This window comes from Delphinus delphis, chromosome 18 (genome assembly GCF_949987515.2).
Source record: "Delphinus delphis chromosome 18, mDelDel1.2, whole genome shotgun sequence".
NCBI lineage: Eukaryota > Metazoa > Chordata > Mammalia > Artiodactyla > Delphinidae > Delphinus > Delphinus delphis.
In genome coordinates, this window is record NC_082700.1 from 8,237,606 (window position 1) to 8,256,343 (window position 18,738).

The window sequence follows — 18,738 nt, forward strand, 5'->3', positions numbered from 1 at the left end:
AAAGAAAACAAGCCCACCATCCTGCACCCTCCTTTAGCATCTGTATTATTCTCACCTTCTCTTTATAGCTAAACATTTTGAAAGAATAGTACATTCTTGGTCATCAGCATCTCACCTCCCATGACTTCCACCCTCACCACTGCACTGAGCTGCTCTCATGAAGATTGAACCACTATGTTGTACACACGAAACTAATGTAATGTTATGTCAATTACACTTCAATAAAAATAAATAACTTCTTTTCATTGAAGTATAGTTGATTTACAATGTTTCAGGTGTACTAGAGTCTCTGGCTCTTCCATCACTTCCTGTTCAGGAAGACGCATCTGGCCACCGGAGGGTGAGAGCGGAGGAGGGGTAGTAGAATCTGGCCTCTCCAGCAGCTACTGAAGAGGCCAGGGCATGTAATCTGAAAGTGCAGGGTGATTTACTCCCCTCTGAATGAACTTTGTCCATAAGAGAGAGAAGAGAAAAGATCCATTTTGGATCTTTGGATCCTCCATGTTTGGATCCAAATGGATCCAACAGATCCATTTCCACTTGTCCTGCTCCAGGGAACTGTTCCTAGGAATACGTTCCCCTAAAGCCTATCCAGAGACGCCTCACGTGGCCGAGTGGGTCCACCTGCCCAGCTGCTCGTCTTGGCTTGTTCTGAAGCTGTGGCATTTGCACAGACCTTGCATTTGCTCCCTGTCCTTCTCTGCCTCACATTCTGCTTCTCTCAGCCTCACTGCTCTAGGATTGGCTTCCTCATAAAGCACTAGCTCTTAAACCTTGCCTCAGGCTCTGATCTTTCTAAGGGATCCAGGCTAAGACATCCCACAAACCAGCAATTCAACTTGCAGGTGTTCACCCTAGAGAAATCGAAGCACATGGGCACAAAGAGATGAATACAAAGATGTTCAGTGCTACAATGTTTGTTCAATATTTGTATTAGCACAAAAGCAGAGGCAATCTAACTGTCCTGCAGTAGGAGTATGGGTAAACTATGGCTTACTAATTAAAACAATCCATTATCATACAACAGTTAAAGTGATCTCATGTATCAAAATAGAGAAATGTCAAGAACGTAATATTGAGTGAAACAAAGTTATAAAATATGGAGTACACTGTATTATTTACACAAAATTTTAAAACACAAAACAGTATATCCCTTATGTATCTTATACATGGGAATGATATTCTGCAATTTTAAGAAAGGATTTACCTCTGGGAAAGAGAGAAAAAAAATTTAATCTGTCTTTAACAATTGTTCTAAAAAAAGAAAAAAAAGACCTAAAGCAAATATCACTAATGTGATTATCTGTTTAATTTTGCCAGTGTATATATTGTTAGCAGTTATATTGGGTTGGCCAAAAAGTTTGTTCAGGTTTTCCATAGCATTTTATGGAAAACCCGAACGAACTTTTTGGCCAACCCAATATTAGTTCATAAACTTTTTTGTGGTTCCACCATCTTTTAGAATTAAAATTTCAATGACTCAAGCCCTCATCCTGCATATCATAACGTTAGAACGTCCAAAAGTCTCTTCAAGCGAGGTTTCTTCGAATTTTCAGGGGATTTACAATTGGCTAAATCGGTTCCTGTTCTGTGAGCACTTTCCTTCTCCCCTGATCCCCAGCCCTGGGCCTCCTCTAGCCTCAACTGTCTGGACCATGGGCCTCAGTCCTCCCTCGATATGGTGCTGCCACCAACACACACAGAGCAGAGGGATACTGGAGGGAGGGCTGTGTTATCCCTCAACTCCGTGTACCATTAACAGACTTACAGCTGAGGGTAATGAAGACAGATTACAGTTCAGTTAAAAAAAAAAAAAAAACCACAAAACTTAAATGTGTTCTAAAAGGTCATTCAGTCATTTCCCTCTCTGTTACACACACACACACACACACACACACACACACACACACACACACACACACACACACACACACACACACACACACACACAAACCCCTTCTCCCTACCCTGACTGCCAGCCGTTCTATCCCACAAATTCTGTTAATCCCTTCTTCAGAATAGTTTTGTTTTTCACCCCTGCCCCAAACTGACTTTCAAGCCTACACTTGCTTATCCAAAATGTGAATCCACATCGTTAAACAACGGGCCTTCTATTTAGGATCTCTGCCCTTTGGCTGCACAAAACAGAAGGAAAAGCTTTGAAATTACAGGCTTTCCTTTCGCATGAACAAATTTTATGAAAGATAGCTTCCCCCTGCAAGTCTTTCTCAAAACAGAAGGAAAACAGTATGAAAATTCACTTTACGTCTGTCCAGAATAAATCTGCAAGGGTGGGGAATCTCCCCCAACGCCCCACCACAGTTTACCCAACTCAGCACCCCTACACATATATACAAGTGCAAAAAGCCCTGAAATCTAGGTCTATTTGGTATAGGGGCAAATAATTCCGTACACCTTAGTTGATACTGAAGAAATATCTGCATTATGATCCAGTATTAGAATTACTGTCCGTGAGGATGATGCCTTAGATGTGCATAGCCTTCCACAGTTTACAAGGAACTTTTATATAGAACACAATCTGTAAAGAAATACGTAAGGAGACGCAAATAATTTTTAGCAGAACTGAAACTAAAATCCAGTTCTCTCGACACAATAAAATTCTTTCCACTCTACCAAGCTGTATCTAAACTTATGTCACCTAGAAAAGATTAGATTAGTATGAAAGGATTAGATTAGATAGAAAGGATAAGGTGAAAAGAAAGATTAGATAGAAAGGATAAGGTGAAACGAAATCTGAAAGACTTCAGAAGAATTCATTTCAAAGTTTAAGCTTTGGTGGACAAATGGTTGTCTAGAACAGTGCCTAATGCATAGTAGGTGCTCAAGAATTCGTTGAATGAATGAATGAAATGTGTATGTCCCTGGCTGCCTGAAATCACTATTTAGTTATCCAGAATAACCCAAGGATTTTAGATGTTTGAAATGGTGATATCCAGATGGAGGGAGATGTGTTTATATGTATGGAGATATATATATATCTCCAGAAATTCCCCATCTCTATTACTCTCTTCCTTGCCTACATCCTTTGTCTTCAAAGCCACATTAGAAAGTATAGATCATTAATATATAAGAAAACATACCCAGGGGTATAAAAACCATACCTAGAAGAAGACACTGAGATTCAGATAAGATTTTTTCACAACTTTATTACCTACTGAATAGAGTACCCTTTGTGTAATCTTTGGTGAAATCAGACTTTCTTAAAGGAGAGAACATATGTGACTTCCTCCCTTCTTCCTGGTGCTGATGGTGAATGTGGCCGTGCAGAGCACAGAGGTAAAGTAAAACCCTTGACTTTGATTCACAAGAAGGGGAAAATTTGCTCAGAGAATGGGACGCATCAGAGAACAGACCTCGGTCCCACTCTTGCCCAGTGGCTGAGCAAACAGCAGAGTTTTATTTGGCAGAATTTGCTTCAGAGAGTTAAGAGAAGAGAGAAGGGGTCCAAAGAGGAAGAGTGAGGGTCGGGTTTTAAACCCCTGTGCAAATAGTGCAGTCAGGTTGAAGCACCCTGGAGAATTTAGAACCCTAGCCAAAATGGAATCAATATCTATCTAGCAAAAATGCCAGAATGTTATTAAGTCACCTGCAAAGCATATGAAGGAGAGAAAAGAGGTCTCTTTCTGCACCAAAAGACAGCAATCCCTGAATAGGTTCATGGTCTATCACCATGAGAAGCTTAAAGAACACCGCCAAATAATGAACTTGTATGATTGTATTGAATAAAAAATTTGCTAAAGGATTCAAACATCTTGTGATAAGTGAACGTGAATCAAAAGTAACTCACTGCAATTATGAATCAGCAGATATTGAGGATTCAATTTAAGAGTTAAAAAGACATATGGGAACATATGTATATGTATAACTGATTCACTTTGTTATAAAGCAGAAACTAACACACCATTGTAAAGCAATTATACTCCAATAAAGACGTTAAAAAAAAAAAAAGATTTGGGAAGAGTCTCTAGCCGAGGAGATAACGTCTTCCCTGGGGGTGGATTAAGGAAGTAAAATATAGCATTCCCCGACTTCCAGAGTGGCTGAATGGCTTCCACCGCCAGATCTCCTCTCCATGTCAATAAACCCCAGCTCACTGCTGGGGCTCAACAGCCTCACTCCCAGGCGACAGTGCTGCTGGAAAAGCCACAAACTGGTGATTTGTTTTCTTTTCTTTTTAACAATGTAATTAGTATTGCACAAACTAAACTATGGCAACACTGAAAGAAACATAAATAAAAAAATGAAAATCACCCATAATCCCCTCACTTTAATATATGATTTTCATTTATTTTCTATTATGTTAATAGATACGTTTTCCCTCATTGCAAACCCAGCATATATACAATTACATGGTGCTATTTTTCTTTTGCAAGAGTGTAAAATTTTTTCATGTTCCCCAGTTTTCATAATTGTTATTTTTTCTGTATTGAGATTCAGTGATTTTCCATTGAAGTATTAATCCTAATTGATTTAACCACTTCCCTGCTGTGAAGCATTTTGGTTCTTTCCAACTTTGTTCATTCATTCGGAAAGCATGAAGTGTCTTTTATGTGCCAAACACTATACTAAACATTAGACGCGTAAATAGTCCCTGCTCTTGACAAATTCAGGGGAAAAGAGATGTGGTCACTGAAGGGGGGACCTGGAACCAAACTGCCAGGATCCAGAGCTCCCCGTGGCGTTGGTCTTGCATCCGAGCTCACTTCTCCCTCTGCCTAATCTTCTTCCTCCCTCTCCTTTCCACAGGGGTTGATCCCGAGAGTACACCCTCATAAGCCCCCTGAACACTAGGCTGTCTCAGAGTCTGCCTTCTGAATACACCAACCTGTGAAACACCATAAAAGAAAGATGCGCTTTTCAAACCCTTGGGTAGAAATGGAACATAAATCTCACACCAGGGATCAAAAGACCTAGTTCAAGTCCCAGATCAGCCACAGAGAGGCAGTGTGATCTTGAACAAGCCTCTTACTGTCTTGAACCTCAAATGTTTCTAAGAGAAGAATAATTCCTCCCCATCTATCTTACAGGGTTATGGCATGAGGATTTAATAAGATGTGCCTTGGGAAAACGCTACAGAGTGTAAGATGCTGGGTAATTTGTTATTCAGTAGATTCTGGAGTTGTTCTTTTCTTTGTCTGTTAAGTTCATCCTTCTCAGCATTAAACCATTCAGATTGCTCTAGAAAAATATTTCCCTGGGTTATTCTCATAGGTGGCTGGAACGAACTCTCTAAGGCTCATAAAGAGATTTAAAAGATCAAGAACACTGAGAGAATATCAAAGCACTCTGCATATTTACAACAAACATTCCTACATAAAATATTCTATGACTACACACCCAGATCCCAGGCTACATGAAGCCCTGTAGTCTTGGGTATAAATGAACTAAGACGTAAGAGAGTCTGAGGCAGACACAGGACCAGATATAAAGAAGATTATGTGGCCCCAGTCCTGTTAATGATAGGAAATTATAGTATAATGATTTTATGGGGAGGGAGGTCTATTGCTAATATGTCAGCCCTTCCTGTCTAGAGAACTTTGTAAGCACGCCTTGGTTCATTTTTCTTTCTGTTGTTGAAATTTCTTCATAATAATTAGGGGTCTCATCAGAGAGGTGGTAGCTCGACTGGAAATCAGAAGAGTGATGGACATTTCGATTTTCGGTGGAAGGAAAGACTGGTAATGCAGAGACTGGACATAGTGGGGATGGCAGCTCTTCAGTGCACAGCGTCACTGGGAGCCTCTCCCATTGAGAAGGTGTGACCACCGTGTCACAACTTCTCTTCCTCTGACCTATGCCAAGTCGGTAAGACATAGCAGCCAGTGAACCGCAGCCACTGCAAACACTCTGTCTATGTATCCAGCTATCTATCTACCATCTATCTACCTATCTAATCTGTCAATCGTCTATCTATATCTTACTTATCTATCTATGTATCATCTATCTATCATCTCTATCTCTTTTTTTGAGAGAGAAAGTCTCAGATTAGTGTAACAATTCACTGACCTGTAAATTGTTATAAAAGAAAAATTAGGGGGGTTATAATGAGGGTCTTAGCCTCTGTCCACCTTCAGCAACCTTCAGAGATCTTTGATTTCCTCATCTCGATTCAATGAAAAACACAATATTAATTCAAAGTTAAAGCATTTCCCTTTGCTAAGGGCAGCAATCTTTCTCTTAGCCCTTCTCCAGCACTAATGAGGAGAAAGCAAATCCCATTCAAAAAGCCCACTGTAGAAAGTGGAGCTGCTCTGTCAACACCAGCAAACAAGAGTGAACAAATTATCCTTAATTTTCCCCCCCAAAATTAATAAATAATAGAGAAAGTGGGAGTTCATTTGACAGTAAACAGAATAAGATCCAGGCTAAACAAAGAAAAACGAAAAAAGCAGAGTTGGTTTAAGTGTCTCTTCTCTTCCCCTCTCTGTTTATGTCACTTTTCTCTCTCCCTTAGGGTCTGCCAACCTTTGTACAGCTTTTTTCCCCTTGCAATCCCTTGCCCTCCCAAACTCCTCACCCTAATTTGGCTGTCCATGACTCAGTGTCTTTATTTACCTCCACTCCCCAACCCAAGGCATGCACTCCTTCCCCACTCATAACCCCATTAGTCAATGGGTCTTATGCCCTCAGGTTTTAAGGGCTAACTAGCTAGTCCGGAGGCTAACATAGATTACAGAAAGAGGCTGGGTAGGGAGGGGCTACTCCCAGATAACATATAGCAAACACATGTTAATAATAACTTCCTAAAGACAAGTGGTCCACGGGAACCATTTTCCCCATTAGAGATTCCAATGGTGGACATTTCAGACTTGACAGCTAAGGAGGACCCAGCTCCGGCTGGCTGGGGGGAGCGAAGAGAACTGCAGCTGGAATGACCACTTTCACCCCAATCTGAGGAGGTTCCTCCCAGCGCTAACCTCTTGATATAGAGGCCCTCTACCTGCTAGTTTCCTTCCTTCAAAGTTCTGGGAACGTCGATACCATCTTGCCGAGAGCCTTTTTTGACTCCCTGGATTCCCTTCAGTCTGGTAGTATACCTTGGCTTCAGAACAAGGAGGACTGAACTGTCAATGATGATCTCCTCTGATCTGGCAATTCTGAAGCATAAACGTGCCGAAATGAGACAATTAGAGGAGCAGTGCCTTATGCGTGAGCACTATTGTGTATTAACGTGCTGAGTGCCCCCCAAAAGATAGGTAGTAGGTACCCAAACCCACTCGCGGTATTTTAACCTGCATGTTTTAAAAAATCGTGAAGCTTTAAAACTCCCCCAGCATATGCAACAGAATCATTCTGCGTTTCCTGAGGTAGTAGCTGTGTGAAGAGTGATATTGCCAAGGGGGTTTGATCAGCGGTGACATCAGACAGCAGTTTCCTGTGAGAAGCCCGGCTGCCATTTAGACGAGGCAGGGAAGAGCGGAAACCAAGCAAAGACGGCTCTAAGGGAGGAGATGACGGGGGACAAGTGGAGAAGCTGTACGGTCAGCAGTAAAGCCCCGCAGACGGATGACGAGCCCAGCAAATGCCTCCTACTAACACGTACCCGCTGCTCATCTACTGAAGAGTGAACACCAACATGGCAAACCTTTCCTTTTGTTCTCATGAATTGGCAAATATAAGGCCCACATCACTAATGTTGCTCCGAAGTCCTGACTATCCAAAATGACTAAAAACAAGTCATTCACTCATTCAGTGAAATGAATGGAGTGGAAAAATGGGGGATAGGGATGGGGCAGACAGATTTCACCAACTTCCACATATTCCAGCATGATTTTTATGTCTGCCATCCAGACACATGGATGTAACACATGTATGCAGTTGAAAGAGATATTTTTTCCTCTTAACATATTAGGGTAGCTGTGCTTCACATGATTCATGTACAGGTATAAGATTTAAATCTGGTCAGTTTTGCTTTTTTTTGTTTGTTTGTGGCCTTTTAGCAGCCTCTGTTTTCCCCACCCTCCCCACCCCAAGGCAACCACTTTTCTACTCTTTGTTTCTATGAGTTTGACATTTTAAAAAGAAATTTATTTATTTATTTGTGTGTTTGTTTATTTTATTTACTTATTTGTTTATTTCAGAGTCCACATATAAATGATACCATACGGCATTTGTCTTTCTCTGTCTGGCTTATTTCATGTAGCATAATGCCCTCCAGGTTCATCCATGTTGTCACAAATGGACCATTTCCTTCTTTGTTGTGTCTGAATAATATTTGATTGTATATACAGATCTTCCTCGACTTACGATAGGGTTATGGCCCATAAACCCATCGTATGTTGAAAATATCGTAAATTGAAAATGTATTTGATACCCCTAACCCACGGAACAACATAGCTTAGCCCAGCCTACCTTCAACATGCTCAGAACACAACATTAGCCTACAGTTGGGCAAAATCATCTAACACAAAGCCTATTTTATAGAATAGGTGACAATATAACAAAGTGTTGAATATCTCATGCCATGTATTGGATTCTGTATTGAAAGTGAAAAACAGAATGGTTGTTATGGGTACAGAATGGTTGTAGATGTATCAGCTGCTCACCCTTGTGAGCCTCTGGTTGACTGGGAGCTGCGGCTCACTGTCGCTGCCCAGAATCACACAAGAGAGTATCATACCACCTACCACTAGCCCAGGAAAAGATCTAAAGTCAAAATTCAAAGTGCAGGGACTTCCCTGGTGGCACAGTGGTTAAGAATCTGCCTGGCAATGCAGGGGACACAGGTGTGACCCCTGGTCCAGGAAGATCCCACATGCCGCGAAGCAACTAAGCCCATGCGCCACAACTACTGAGCCTGTGCTCTAGAGCCCGTGAGCCACAACTATTGAGCCTGCACCACAACTACTGAAGCCCATGCACCTAGAGCCCGTGCTCTGCAACAAGAGAAGCCACCGCAATGAGAAGCCCGTGCACCGCAACGAAGAGTAGCCCCTGCTTGCTGCAACTAGAGAAAGCCCACGCGCAGCAACGAAGACCCAACACAGCCAAAAAAAAAAACCATTCAAAATGCAGTTTCTACAGAATGCATATCACTTTTGCACCATCATAAAGTCAAAAAATCGTAATTCAAACCATCATAAGTTGGGGACCATCTGTACATATACCACACCTTCTTTATCCATTCACGTGTTGATGGACACTTAACGTTGTTTCCATATCTTGGCTATTGTGAATAATGTTGCTATGAACATGAAAGTGCAGATATCTCTCTGATATTCTGTTTTCATTTACTCTGGATATATACCCAGAAGTGGGATTGCTGGATCATATGGTAATTCTATTTTTAGTTTTTTGAGGAACCTCCAAACTGCTTTCCTTAGAGGCTAAACCAATTTCCACTCCCACCAACAGTGCACAAGGGTTCCCTTTTCTCCACATCCTCACCAACACTTGTTATCTCTTGTCTTTTTGATAATAGTCATTGTAACAAGTGTGAGGTAATATCTCATTGTAGTTTTGATTTGCATTTCCCTGATGATTAAGGATGTGAGTACCTTTCCATGTACCTATTGATCATTTATATGTCTTCTTTGGAAAAATATGTATTCAGTTCCTCTGCCCATTTTTAAATTGAATTGTTTGATTTTTTGCTACTGAGTTGTGTGAGTTCTTAATATATTTTAGATATTAACCCCTTAGCAGATGTATGAGTTGCAAATATTTTCTTCCATTCCGTAGGTTGTTTTTTCTTTCATTTTGTTGATGGTTTCTTTTGCTGTGTAGATGCTTTTTAGTTTGATGTAGTCCCACTTGTTTTTTGTTTTTTTTTTTTTTTTTGCTTTTGGTGCTTTTGCTTTTGGTGTCAAATCTTAAAAACATCATTGCTAAGACCAGTGTCAAGGAGCTTACTCCCTATGTTTTTTTTGTAGGTCAATTCTGTCAACTTTGGACAATTTTGTTATAATGAAACTTTATTCCTGAAGGATTTGTTCATTGAGTTGTCACTGTATAAAGAAAACCACATTAAAATGCAAGACTTAGAAAAAAAAACTTAAGTCTTTGCAAAATCAGAGTGCTCCTCACTTTTGCTTAATATCAGATTGTCACAATTAATAATCATCAGCTGCAAGAAAGAAATAATTTATTTTTTCATAGTCTTGACTAAAGATTTAGTTTTCATAAGGTGGAGAACCAGTTGTATGATTTTGGGGGGGATTGAAGAGTTTATTCAGTTATGTTTCAAGGCAATTACATAACTGTTTATTTTGGTTAGCATAATATTTTGTTGCACTATTAATTTATACCATCAAATTGTATGATTTTTAGTAATTTTTTTCCCTTAGGGTCTGAGTAATTGTTTTCCAATTAAGGAACAACATTAAAAAAAAGAACCTTTGAGAGAAAAATTCAACTGTGTCAGTGTCCCTAATGGATTCTAGAAAATAAACCAGATTGTTGACTTGGTCTTCCTCTCCTAATAACTGACCCAGAAAAGAAGTTTAATTTCTTAGAATGTAAAGTAGGACTATTTCCTTTGATATTTCTATTAATCAAATATCTTAAATCCAGATTTATAATGGGCATATACATCTGGCATTAAATTGTTTTTTTTTTTTTTTTTTTTTTGTTTTGCGGTACACGGGCCTCTCACTGTTGGGGCCTCTCCCGTTGCGGAGCAACAGGCTCCGGACACGCAGGCTAAGCGGCCATGGCTCACGGGACCAGCCGCTCCGCGGCATGTGGGATCCTCCCGGACCGGGGCACGAACCCGTGTCCCCTGCATCGGCAGGTGGACTCTCAACCACTGCGCCACCAGGGAAGCCCCTAAATTGTTTTTAAAATGAAGTACATTATTTCTCTGACCCAACAGCTGTTACTGAATACTATAGAGATGTCTGAGATTGCATTTGTAAGTACAACTCTAATGGTTTCTGAAATATGATTTAAAAATCAATACCTAAAAGTATTTTAAATGCATACTTGGGCATTATTCATCCTGGAGGCATGCACATCTCATTTTCTAGAAAAATCAAAGGCATACTTTGTAAAAATGAAAACAACATTTTCAATACTGTCTGTAGGATTTGATTGTGCAGGGCCAATACTTATATTTAACCAACTTGGGGGATGAACTAAACGATGAAAGAATATTAAACTTGAACAGTTTAGACATAGATTTTCTACAGCTAAAACGCTGTGCCTTAGTCATATGGAGCTACCACAACCACTGACAAAGAAATGAATAAAGTAAAAATTAACTATAAGTTTCTTTTATCTTAATATTTCTTTTAAAATATAGGGAAAAGAGCAGTTATATTATTCGTGAGTTCAATATAATTATCCACTGATTTTTTTTTTTTTTTTTTTTTTTTTTTGCAGTACGTGGGCCTCTCATTGCCGCGCCCTCTCCCGTTGCGGAGCACAGGCTCAGGACGCCCAGGCCCAGAGACCATGGCTCACGGGCCCAGCCGCTCCGCGGCATGCGGGATCCTCCCGGACCGGGGCACGAACGCGTGTCGCCTGCATCGGCAGGCGGACTCTCAACCACTGCGCCACCAGGGAAGCCCTATCCACTGATTATATAATGCTTAATTCATTTTCCTAAGGTATGTTTGGAGAAACAAGTAACAACAGTATTGTAGGGATTACATCAATGAAGAGCAATCACTAAATAATAAAGCAACAACATTTATAACAAATATAATATTTTTGTTAGGGTTTTAAAGTCCCTAGGAATTTTTGAATATTGAAAGAGCAAATAGATATAAATATATTTCGCTTTAGATGAGGTTTGCAATTTTTCTTTCCATGATTAATTTTAGGGAAATTAAGACACATTTTTATGGAAAAAAGTTTACTCTGTAATTACATATTACTTCAAGATTTTAAAATTCATGCTCTGATATATAAATAGATTATAATCAAACTAATTAATACTACATTAATCTGGTTCATAACATCAGGTTACAGTTGATTCAACACTCATTACAGTTCATCTTTATTTTCTAGTTGAATTTAAAAATGATTTTTTTCTGAGCAAAGAGAGGTATTAAGAATTTCATTTTTATTTATAATAATTGTTCAACATTTCTAAATTCATCAAAATTATATATTTTGTTGATTCTTTGCCACTTCAAAGTCTATAACGGGTAAATTTTCAGCACATGCCTGAAAATTACACATTTGCAATTCATTGTGCTTTTAGTCAGCAGTGATTAGTGAATTCAAATTGGAACTCTAACTATAGAATACTTAGAGCCTCTTCATACCGTGGTAGGTACTGGTTTGAAAAGATAATTGTAGAAATACATCTGTTAGAAACATATAGTCTTGGGGGAAAAATTAATGAAATACATAAATATTTCACAAGAAATTCACAAGGTTTGATATCTGTAGGCAAACCCGATGCTGCCACCACCAAACCACACCTGGCCCACGGAGTGGCAGAGAATGGGCTGTGTGCAAGAGAGAGCCTGAGAACAGTTCTGCAGATGGTGCTGAGAAAAACCTGGGTGCACGTATGTACAATCTTTCAACCTCCACATCCCAGCTCAGGTGGGAATCTCCCTCCCCTTGTCCATGCACATCCCTCAAGCTGCAATTTACCCTTCTGTCTTCAAGGTGGCTGTGAGTTTAGTTTAATCTGATTTCACTTCAATAAATTGTTAAGGGAGACGAATGCTATTGGAGCTTTTCACACTCCGCACATGGGTAGAGCTGGAACTGCCCTGATTTTCACTTCTCCAAGGCCCTTGCTGCTGGCCAGTCTCCATCTAAGCCCCCCAGGCTTCCTAGTGCACAAGCGTCCATCTGAATTTTGAATCATGCTGAGGGCTGTGGGTGCAGAGTACAAGGCCTCAGGAACCAACCCAAAGCTGAAAACACTGCAGTTGCTACTTGTATAGAATATAACATATACATGGTTCTTCCAGTAGCCACGTGTCTTTTAACCTGATAAAAGCACAGAAGTGCTAGCTGGAAATGAGAACTGAATCTGCAAAACTAGCTTAGATCATTCAAATCTGCCTGACTCCAAACCAGTCCTGGGACAGCCCTGCATCTCTTCCACCCACCACCAAAGTTGGAGCTCCTCTAGTTTCATTTCATAACTAGAATGGCATCCTTCAAAAGAAGTAAAGTAATTGTTATCATGTTAAGTGGTCAAGACAACCTGGCAATAGGAGTTTTTAAAAGTAATCAAAAAGAGAGAGTTAAGAAATACAAAAGGATAATTTGAGTTCATTTTTGAGAGAAGTTTAGCTACATCAAAAAAATGCTTCAAGTCAATTATTTAAAAGAAATGATTTCAGTGTCAGTCTGCTTTAAACACGTGCATCTGTTGGGTTTTGTTTTATTTTATTATCATTTGAAGGTAAGTAGAACTGCAGACATCAGCTTCTCTGAATAATCACTATGAAGTCTTCCAAAAGAAAGGCAAGGGCTATAACCCTTGTCTAAGTTTTTGGATGTCTTCCCAGTTAAATGTCAAAACAGTAGCTTCCTTTGGGATAACTATTCTTCTTTATTGTACTGAAGAGCCTTTTAAGTGGTTTACTCTGAATAATTGCATAGCATGCTTGACTTTACTTTCACATAATATGAAAATTTTTATTTTCTCATTCTCTAGGAAACAGCCAAGTTACTTCAAGCCTGTTTCTTTTCTCTCTTAAATACAAAGCTATTTTTCTGGAAGTGGAGGTGGGGGACCTGTAATATGCAAAGTCAGAGAACGTATAATCAGTGTAGATGAACAGAAACGTGTATCCCCTCCACACTTCATCCACACCCAGTCAGCTTGCTTCCTTCTGAAACCATGTACATATTCACACCCCGGGACTTTCCAGGTGCTGTTTACTCCTGCTCTGCCCTCCCCCCTCATTCTCAGACTACTGTTCCTCACTCATCTTTCACTGTCAGCTCAAAATCCATCTCCATCATGATGCCTTTTCCCCTGATCATCCAGACGGGATGATGTGTTCTTTTCTCAGCTAGGGAATGGGTCCCCACTGTTAACTTTTTAGAGTATACAATTTCAGCATTAGTTTTGATTTAAAAAAAAAAAAACTTCACAATTTTCACATTTACACTACTTACAAAATTGTTCTTTTTCATGGGGCTACCAACGTTTGCAGTCACTGTCTGCTGGTATCCTTCCTATCCTGAAATTTTGTCATAAAGTACGTTGATTCTCCTAGAACGGCAAGGGACCCCAGGCTAGCTGACTGGAAACACCAGGATCTGGTAGATGGCTCAGCAGGGGGACGTTCTGGCTCCTCCTCTCTACTTTGATTGTCTTTTCATCTATAGAAGCAGGTCCCGTAAATATCTCAAGGGGCAGTAGCTGTTCACTGTCCGAATAGCTCTCTGCCAAGTGACCTGGAAAGGAGGAAGCCTGCTTGAGAAGCCTGTGGAGCCATGGCTGGGGGCAGTGGACGGCTGACAGCAGCTGAACCCCTCCAATGACACCACTTGCCTCTTCCCGAGGACTGTTTCCCACACGTTGTTATGTGTGGTCCAATTAAGTTGGTCCTTTCGCACAAATCATTGTTTTTCTAAATATATTAGGAAAACTGTCATGTTCATCTGCTTTTACTGTGATCAGTAAAGAACACTTACTTAGGGATCGATCTGTCTGGGGCTGATGATATTTGATAACATTCACAAAGTAGCTTGCTTATTTTCACTATCTCATTTCTTCCAGTACATCATAACTCCTCGGGGAGGGACAACATTTGCTCCTGCAGGAGGAATGGCTCCAGCCTTCTCATTGGTTCTCCCCTGCCTAAGGACTCCAGGGAGATCAGCACTCCCCCATTCTTCTGGATTCCTTAGATTTTTGCACAGAAATTTATGGAAAAGAGAATTGTAATGCTGCAGTGTTAATTAGATATTACAATCTTGTGAAGGATAAAAATGAGACGAAAAGGATGACCTGAAAAAGAAAAGAAGCAAGGAAGGTTTAGAAAAGATTTCGAAGATCTTTAAAACTACTAGGAAATTATCTCCTCAGAGTGAAAAAATTTCTATAATAAGTATTAAAATTATTCTGCTGTCAAGTACTTAGCTTAATTACTGTTAAAATATTAAAATTGTGCTTCCGTAGATTGAGACTAACTTTTAAATTTCAGGCATTTAGATTTAGGGTTCAAATCACAGCTTATTAAAGTGTGGGATGTGATTCTCTAATGTTCTTACAACTATGTCCCGAAACTCCAGAGTGTACACACTATATGGGCCAATTAATTTCCAAACTTCATAATGTATGTCAGCACTTTAAACAATTAGTAACAACAACAAAAAGATGATACCCTTTTTGATGGTAAATCATACTGAACATTTAACAGACATTCACTGAGGGCCTATTGGGTCCCAGGCACTCTCAGTACCTGGATGGAGATGGGGAAGGGGGTGAGGAAGTGGACAGGGTAAGGATAGATGGGGGATGCAGGTGGGGGGGAAGGGAAATAAGGAATTTAACAAAGCACAGTACCCACTTTCAAAGGTGTTCATCATCCCACGAGAGTTGAGAGAAAAGGTGGAGGAAAAGAAAAATGCTGTTGGGGACTTCCCTGGTGGCGCAGTGGTTAAGGATCCGCCTGCCGATGCAGGGGACATGGGTTCGAGCCCTGGTCCGGGAAGAGCCCACATGCTGTGGAACAACTAAGCCCGTGCGCCACAACTAATGAGCCTGCGTTCTAGAGCCCGCGAGCCACAGCTACTGAGCCCACGTGCCACAACTACTGAAGCCCGCACGCCTAGAGTCCGTGCTCTGCAACAAGAGAAGCCACTGCAATAAGCCCGCAAACCGCAACGAAGAGTAGCCCCTGCTCGCCGCAACTAAAGAAAGACCACGCGCAGCAATAAGGACCCAACACAGCCAAAAATAAAAAATACATAAAATTAAAAAAAAAAGTTTTCTCAGAGCCAGGAAATGAGTTCTGTCTCAGCTCCATCAGTTCGAAACCATACGGCCTTAAGTGCTTCCCTCACCTCTCCACTTTCAGGAGAGAATGCAAGAAAGCCCTTCGTGTACTAAAAAGGTAGAAACAAAGGCCAGCTAATGGATACTACTATGCCCCTCAGAGACGATGAAACTGGGCTTAGATTAAGACCACCAAAATCACACACTACAGGAGGGATAAGAAAGACCCAGAGGAATTCAAATTTTCACTTCCTGATTAGGCTGCCCCTCTTGAACTGAGCTCTAATCCACGGCGATAGTTTGTCCTGTGAGTAACTGTCCAGCTTCACTTCCTGCCACACCTCCCAGACAGGGCCACATCAGACATTGCTAAAAGACAGCACAACACCAGCCCCTCCACACCTGTGCCAAGGTCCTGCCTTAGGTCTTAGTACCCTGAACCTGGCACTGTCTTACCTCCTTGGAGTAGCACCTTATTGTATTATAACAACTGTCCCCTTAACAGTCTGGCAACTCTTTGAAGACAGAGATCATGTATTATCAATCTGTGTACCCCTGTCAGAGTACCTGATAAAGATACGTGGTTTATTGAACGAGTGGATGGGTGTGTGCATATAAGCCATTTCTGCCCGCAAAGAACAGAATCGTGACGTGCGTGACGTACTCCAACTATGTGCTTATGTGTGTCTCCCTAAAGCACTACAACTCTCAATATGGTTTTATAACAGCTTTACTGAGATGTAATTCACATACAGGTATCCTCAGTTTTTTCAAAAGTTTGCCGTATACCACTTTGCTTTTACGACAAACCTACATTAGTAACCATTTTCGCTAACTGAAGGAAATCCAAAGAGGGTTTTGTGTAAAACCCTCTTTGTGCTTTTATGTAAAAGGCAAAAAGCAAACATAGTATTTGTCATTTGATTTGCAACAAGCTCTTATGGAGGCAGCACCAACCTGGGCAAGGAGAGTGGCCCTGCCAAGGTCCTCCTCCGGGAACTGCACTCAGCATCGCAGCATCAATCTGCCATAGTTTTGAACTGTGTCTGTGAGCATCTGTGCTTTATCTCCATTTATTTTGTGCATGCGTTAGCAAGATGTGCCCCAAGGTAATTGATTCTGTGCTTTATGCCGTTTTGGCTTATGAAAGGCTTCATAGGAACACTCTACTTTGGGTAGCAGGGAAAACCTGTACCACAATTTCACTTAAGGTGTACAATGCAGTGGTTTTTAGTATATTCAGAATTGTGCATCCATCACCACTAACAAATTGAGGAACAGTCTCATCACCCCCAAAGAAACCCCAACCTATTAGCAGTCACTCCCCATCCCCCCTTCCCCGCCCCCTAGCAACCACTAATCTACTTTCTGTCTCTATGGATTCTTAATTTCTTGTTACACTGTGTACATAGCTCAGTTATTAGGACGCATCTCTGCATGACTGAGAAATAAAAGCTGAAGCAGCTTCGATTTAATACAGAAGTACAAAATCAATCTCCTTGCTCTGTGACCTTGGGTAAGTTGTTGAACTGGATTTAATCTCCACATAAAATGAAGTTTGGACGGTGTGTGAGGGCACCTTCAGGTTAAAAAAAAAAAAAGCAGAAACAAAACAAAAAAACCCTCTGTCTATAATTCCGAGACTCCACCCTAGGTAGCCTTTTCTGGGCGCCCAGCCCGGGACCCCACCCTTTGCTGCGCCCCTGGAAGGAACTGGCTGCCGCGCGCGCCCCCAGCGCGGGAGGGGCGCGGCGATGGGGGCGGAGCCAGCGACTCCGCAGCCAATCCGGGCGGCGGCGCGTCCCGGGGGCCGCGGCTCGCCCGGCGCGCAGGGGGCGGGGCTCCGCTTGACAGTGGCGGTCGCTGGGCAGCTGAGCCGGGGCGCAGCGAGCACAGCGCGGCGCAGGGAGCTCGAGCGGCGCAGGCGGCGGCGGCGGCGGCGGCGGGTCCCAGCCCGCTCCGGCTCTTGGCGCAGCGGAGTAGCCTCCCGCGGCGGCGGCGGCGGCGGCGGCGGCGGCGGCGGCAGCGGCGGCGTTCGGGCGATGCTGCGGGTCTCCTTGGGTGTCGGTGTCCTGACCTCTTCCTAAAGGTACTCGGCTGGGCTCGCCCCGTCGCCTCGGGCGTCGCAGCGCCGGGAAGTGGCTTTGCAAAGCCCTGGGCTACAGTGGGCGGGCGGTGGGCTGGGGCGCGGGCTGGGCGGGGCTGGGCGGGGCTGCGCTGTCTGGGCCGCTTTCCCTGCGAGGAAGAGGGTGGCGGCTGAGGGAAGCGGGCTGGAGGAGGAAGGCTGTCTCCGGGCAGCAGCTGGTGGCTTTGCCATCCTCCATCCTCCTGCCCCCATGTGGTTTGAAAGAGGTTTTGTTCCAGGAGAAAGTTTGATGCTGAGACGAGAGGAGCCGGACTCGGGGGTCCCTGAGGCGCGCCCCATTAGAGAGAGACAGGTCACCCTGGCCAGGGACGCCCGTGACCTGAATGTAGGCATGCAGGAACGCAGGCCACTTTTTGGCCCGAGCAGCATTCCAGACGCAGGCTCTTCCCTGAGGACATTCCTCTGCGGGAATCCCCCTGGGGGAGGGGACTTTCCGGAGACTGGGCACTCAGAGCGCCCGTACTGTGGCTTTTGCCGTAGGTAGTTGTCTCCCTTACCTTCTAATTAAAGGTCCCTAAACAATGTGTCCAAGGTACCGATGATTCTTCTGTCAAATCTTGAATATTTTCTTGATGCTACATGTTTTCCCAGAGTGCTGGGGTGGAGCACGTGAAAGAGAGTAGCAGTTGTGGCCCAGCTCTTAGGGTGAGAGGTGGGAAGAAAGAATACAGGACCCACGTACCAACTTGAAGATGGGAGAAAGTTT

At 42.3% G+C, this 18,738-nt stretch overlaps 1 protein-coding gene across 1 annotated transcript; it reads left to right on the top strand.

Moving 5' to 3' along the window:
• Positions 1 to 17,640: 17,640 nt before the first annotated feature.
• On the top strand, positions 17,641 to 18,289 carry LOC138413881 (C-type natriuretic peptide-like). Its single transcript, XM_069540042.1, has 2 exons — positions 17,641 to 17,975; positions 18,251 to 18,289. The coding sequence occupies exon 1, from the start codon at positions 17,641 to 17,643 to the stop codon at positions 17,971 to 17,973; it is 333 nt and encodes a 110-aa protein (XP_069396143.1). The 3' UTR covers positions 17,974 to 17,975; positions 18,251 to 18,289.
• The last annotated feature ends 449 nt before the right edge of the window (positions 18,290 to 18,738 follow it).

Excerpts from the sequence above, each read along its gene's own strand:
- LOC138413881 (XM_069540042.1), top strand. The coding sequence starts at position 17,641 with ATGGGGGCGGAGCCAGCGACTCCGCAGCCAATCCGGGCGGCGGCGCGT.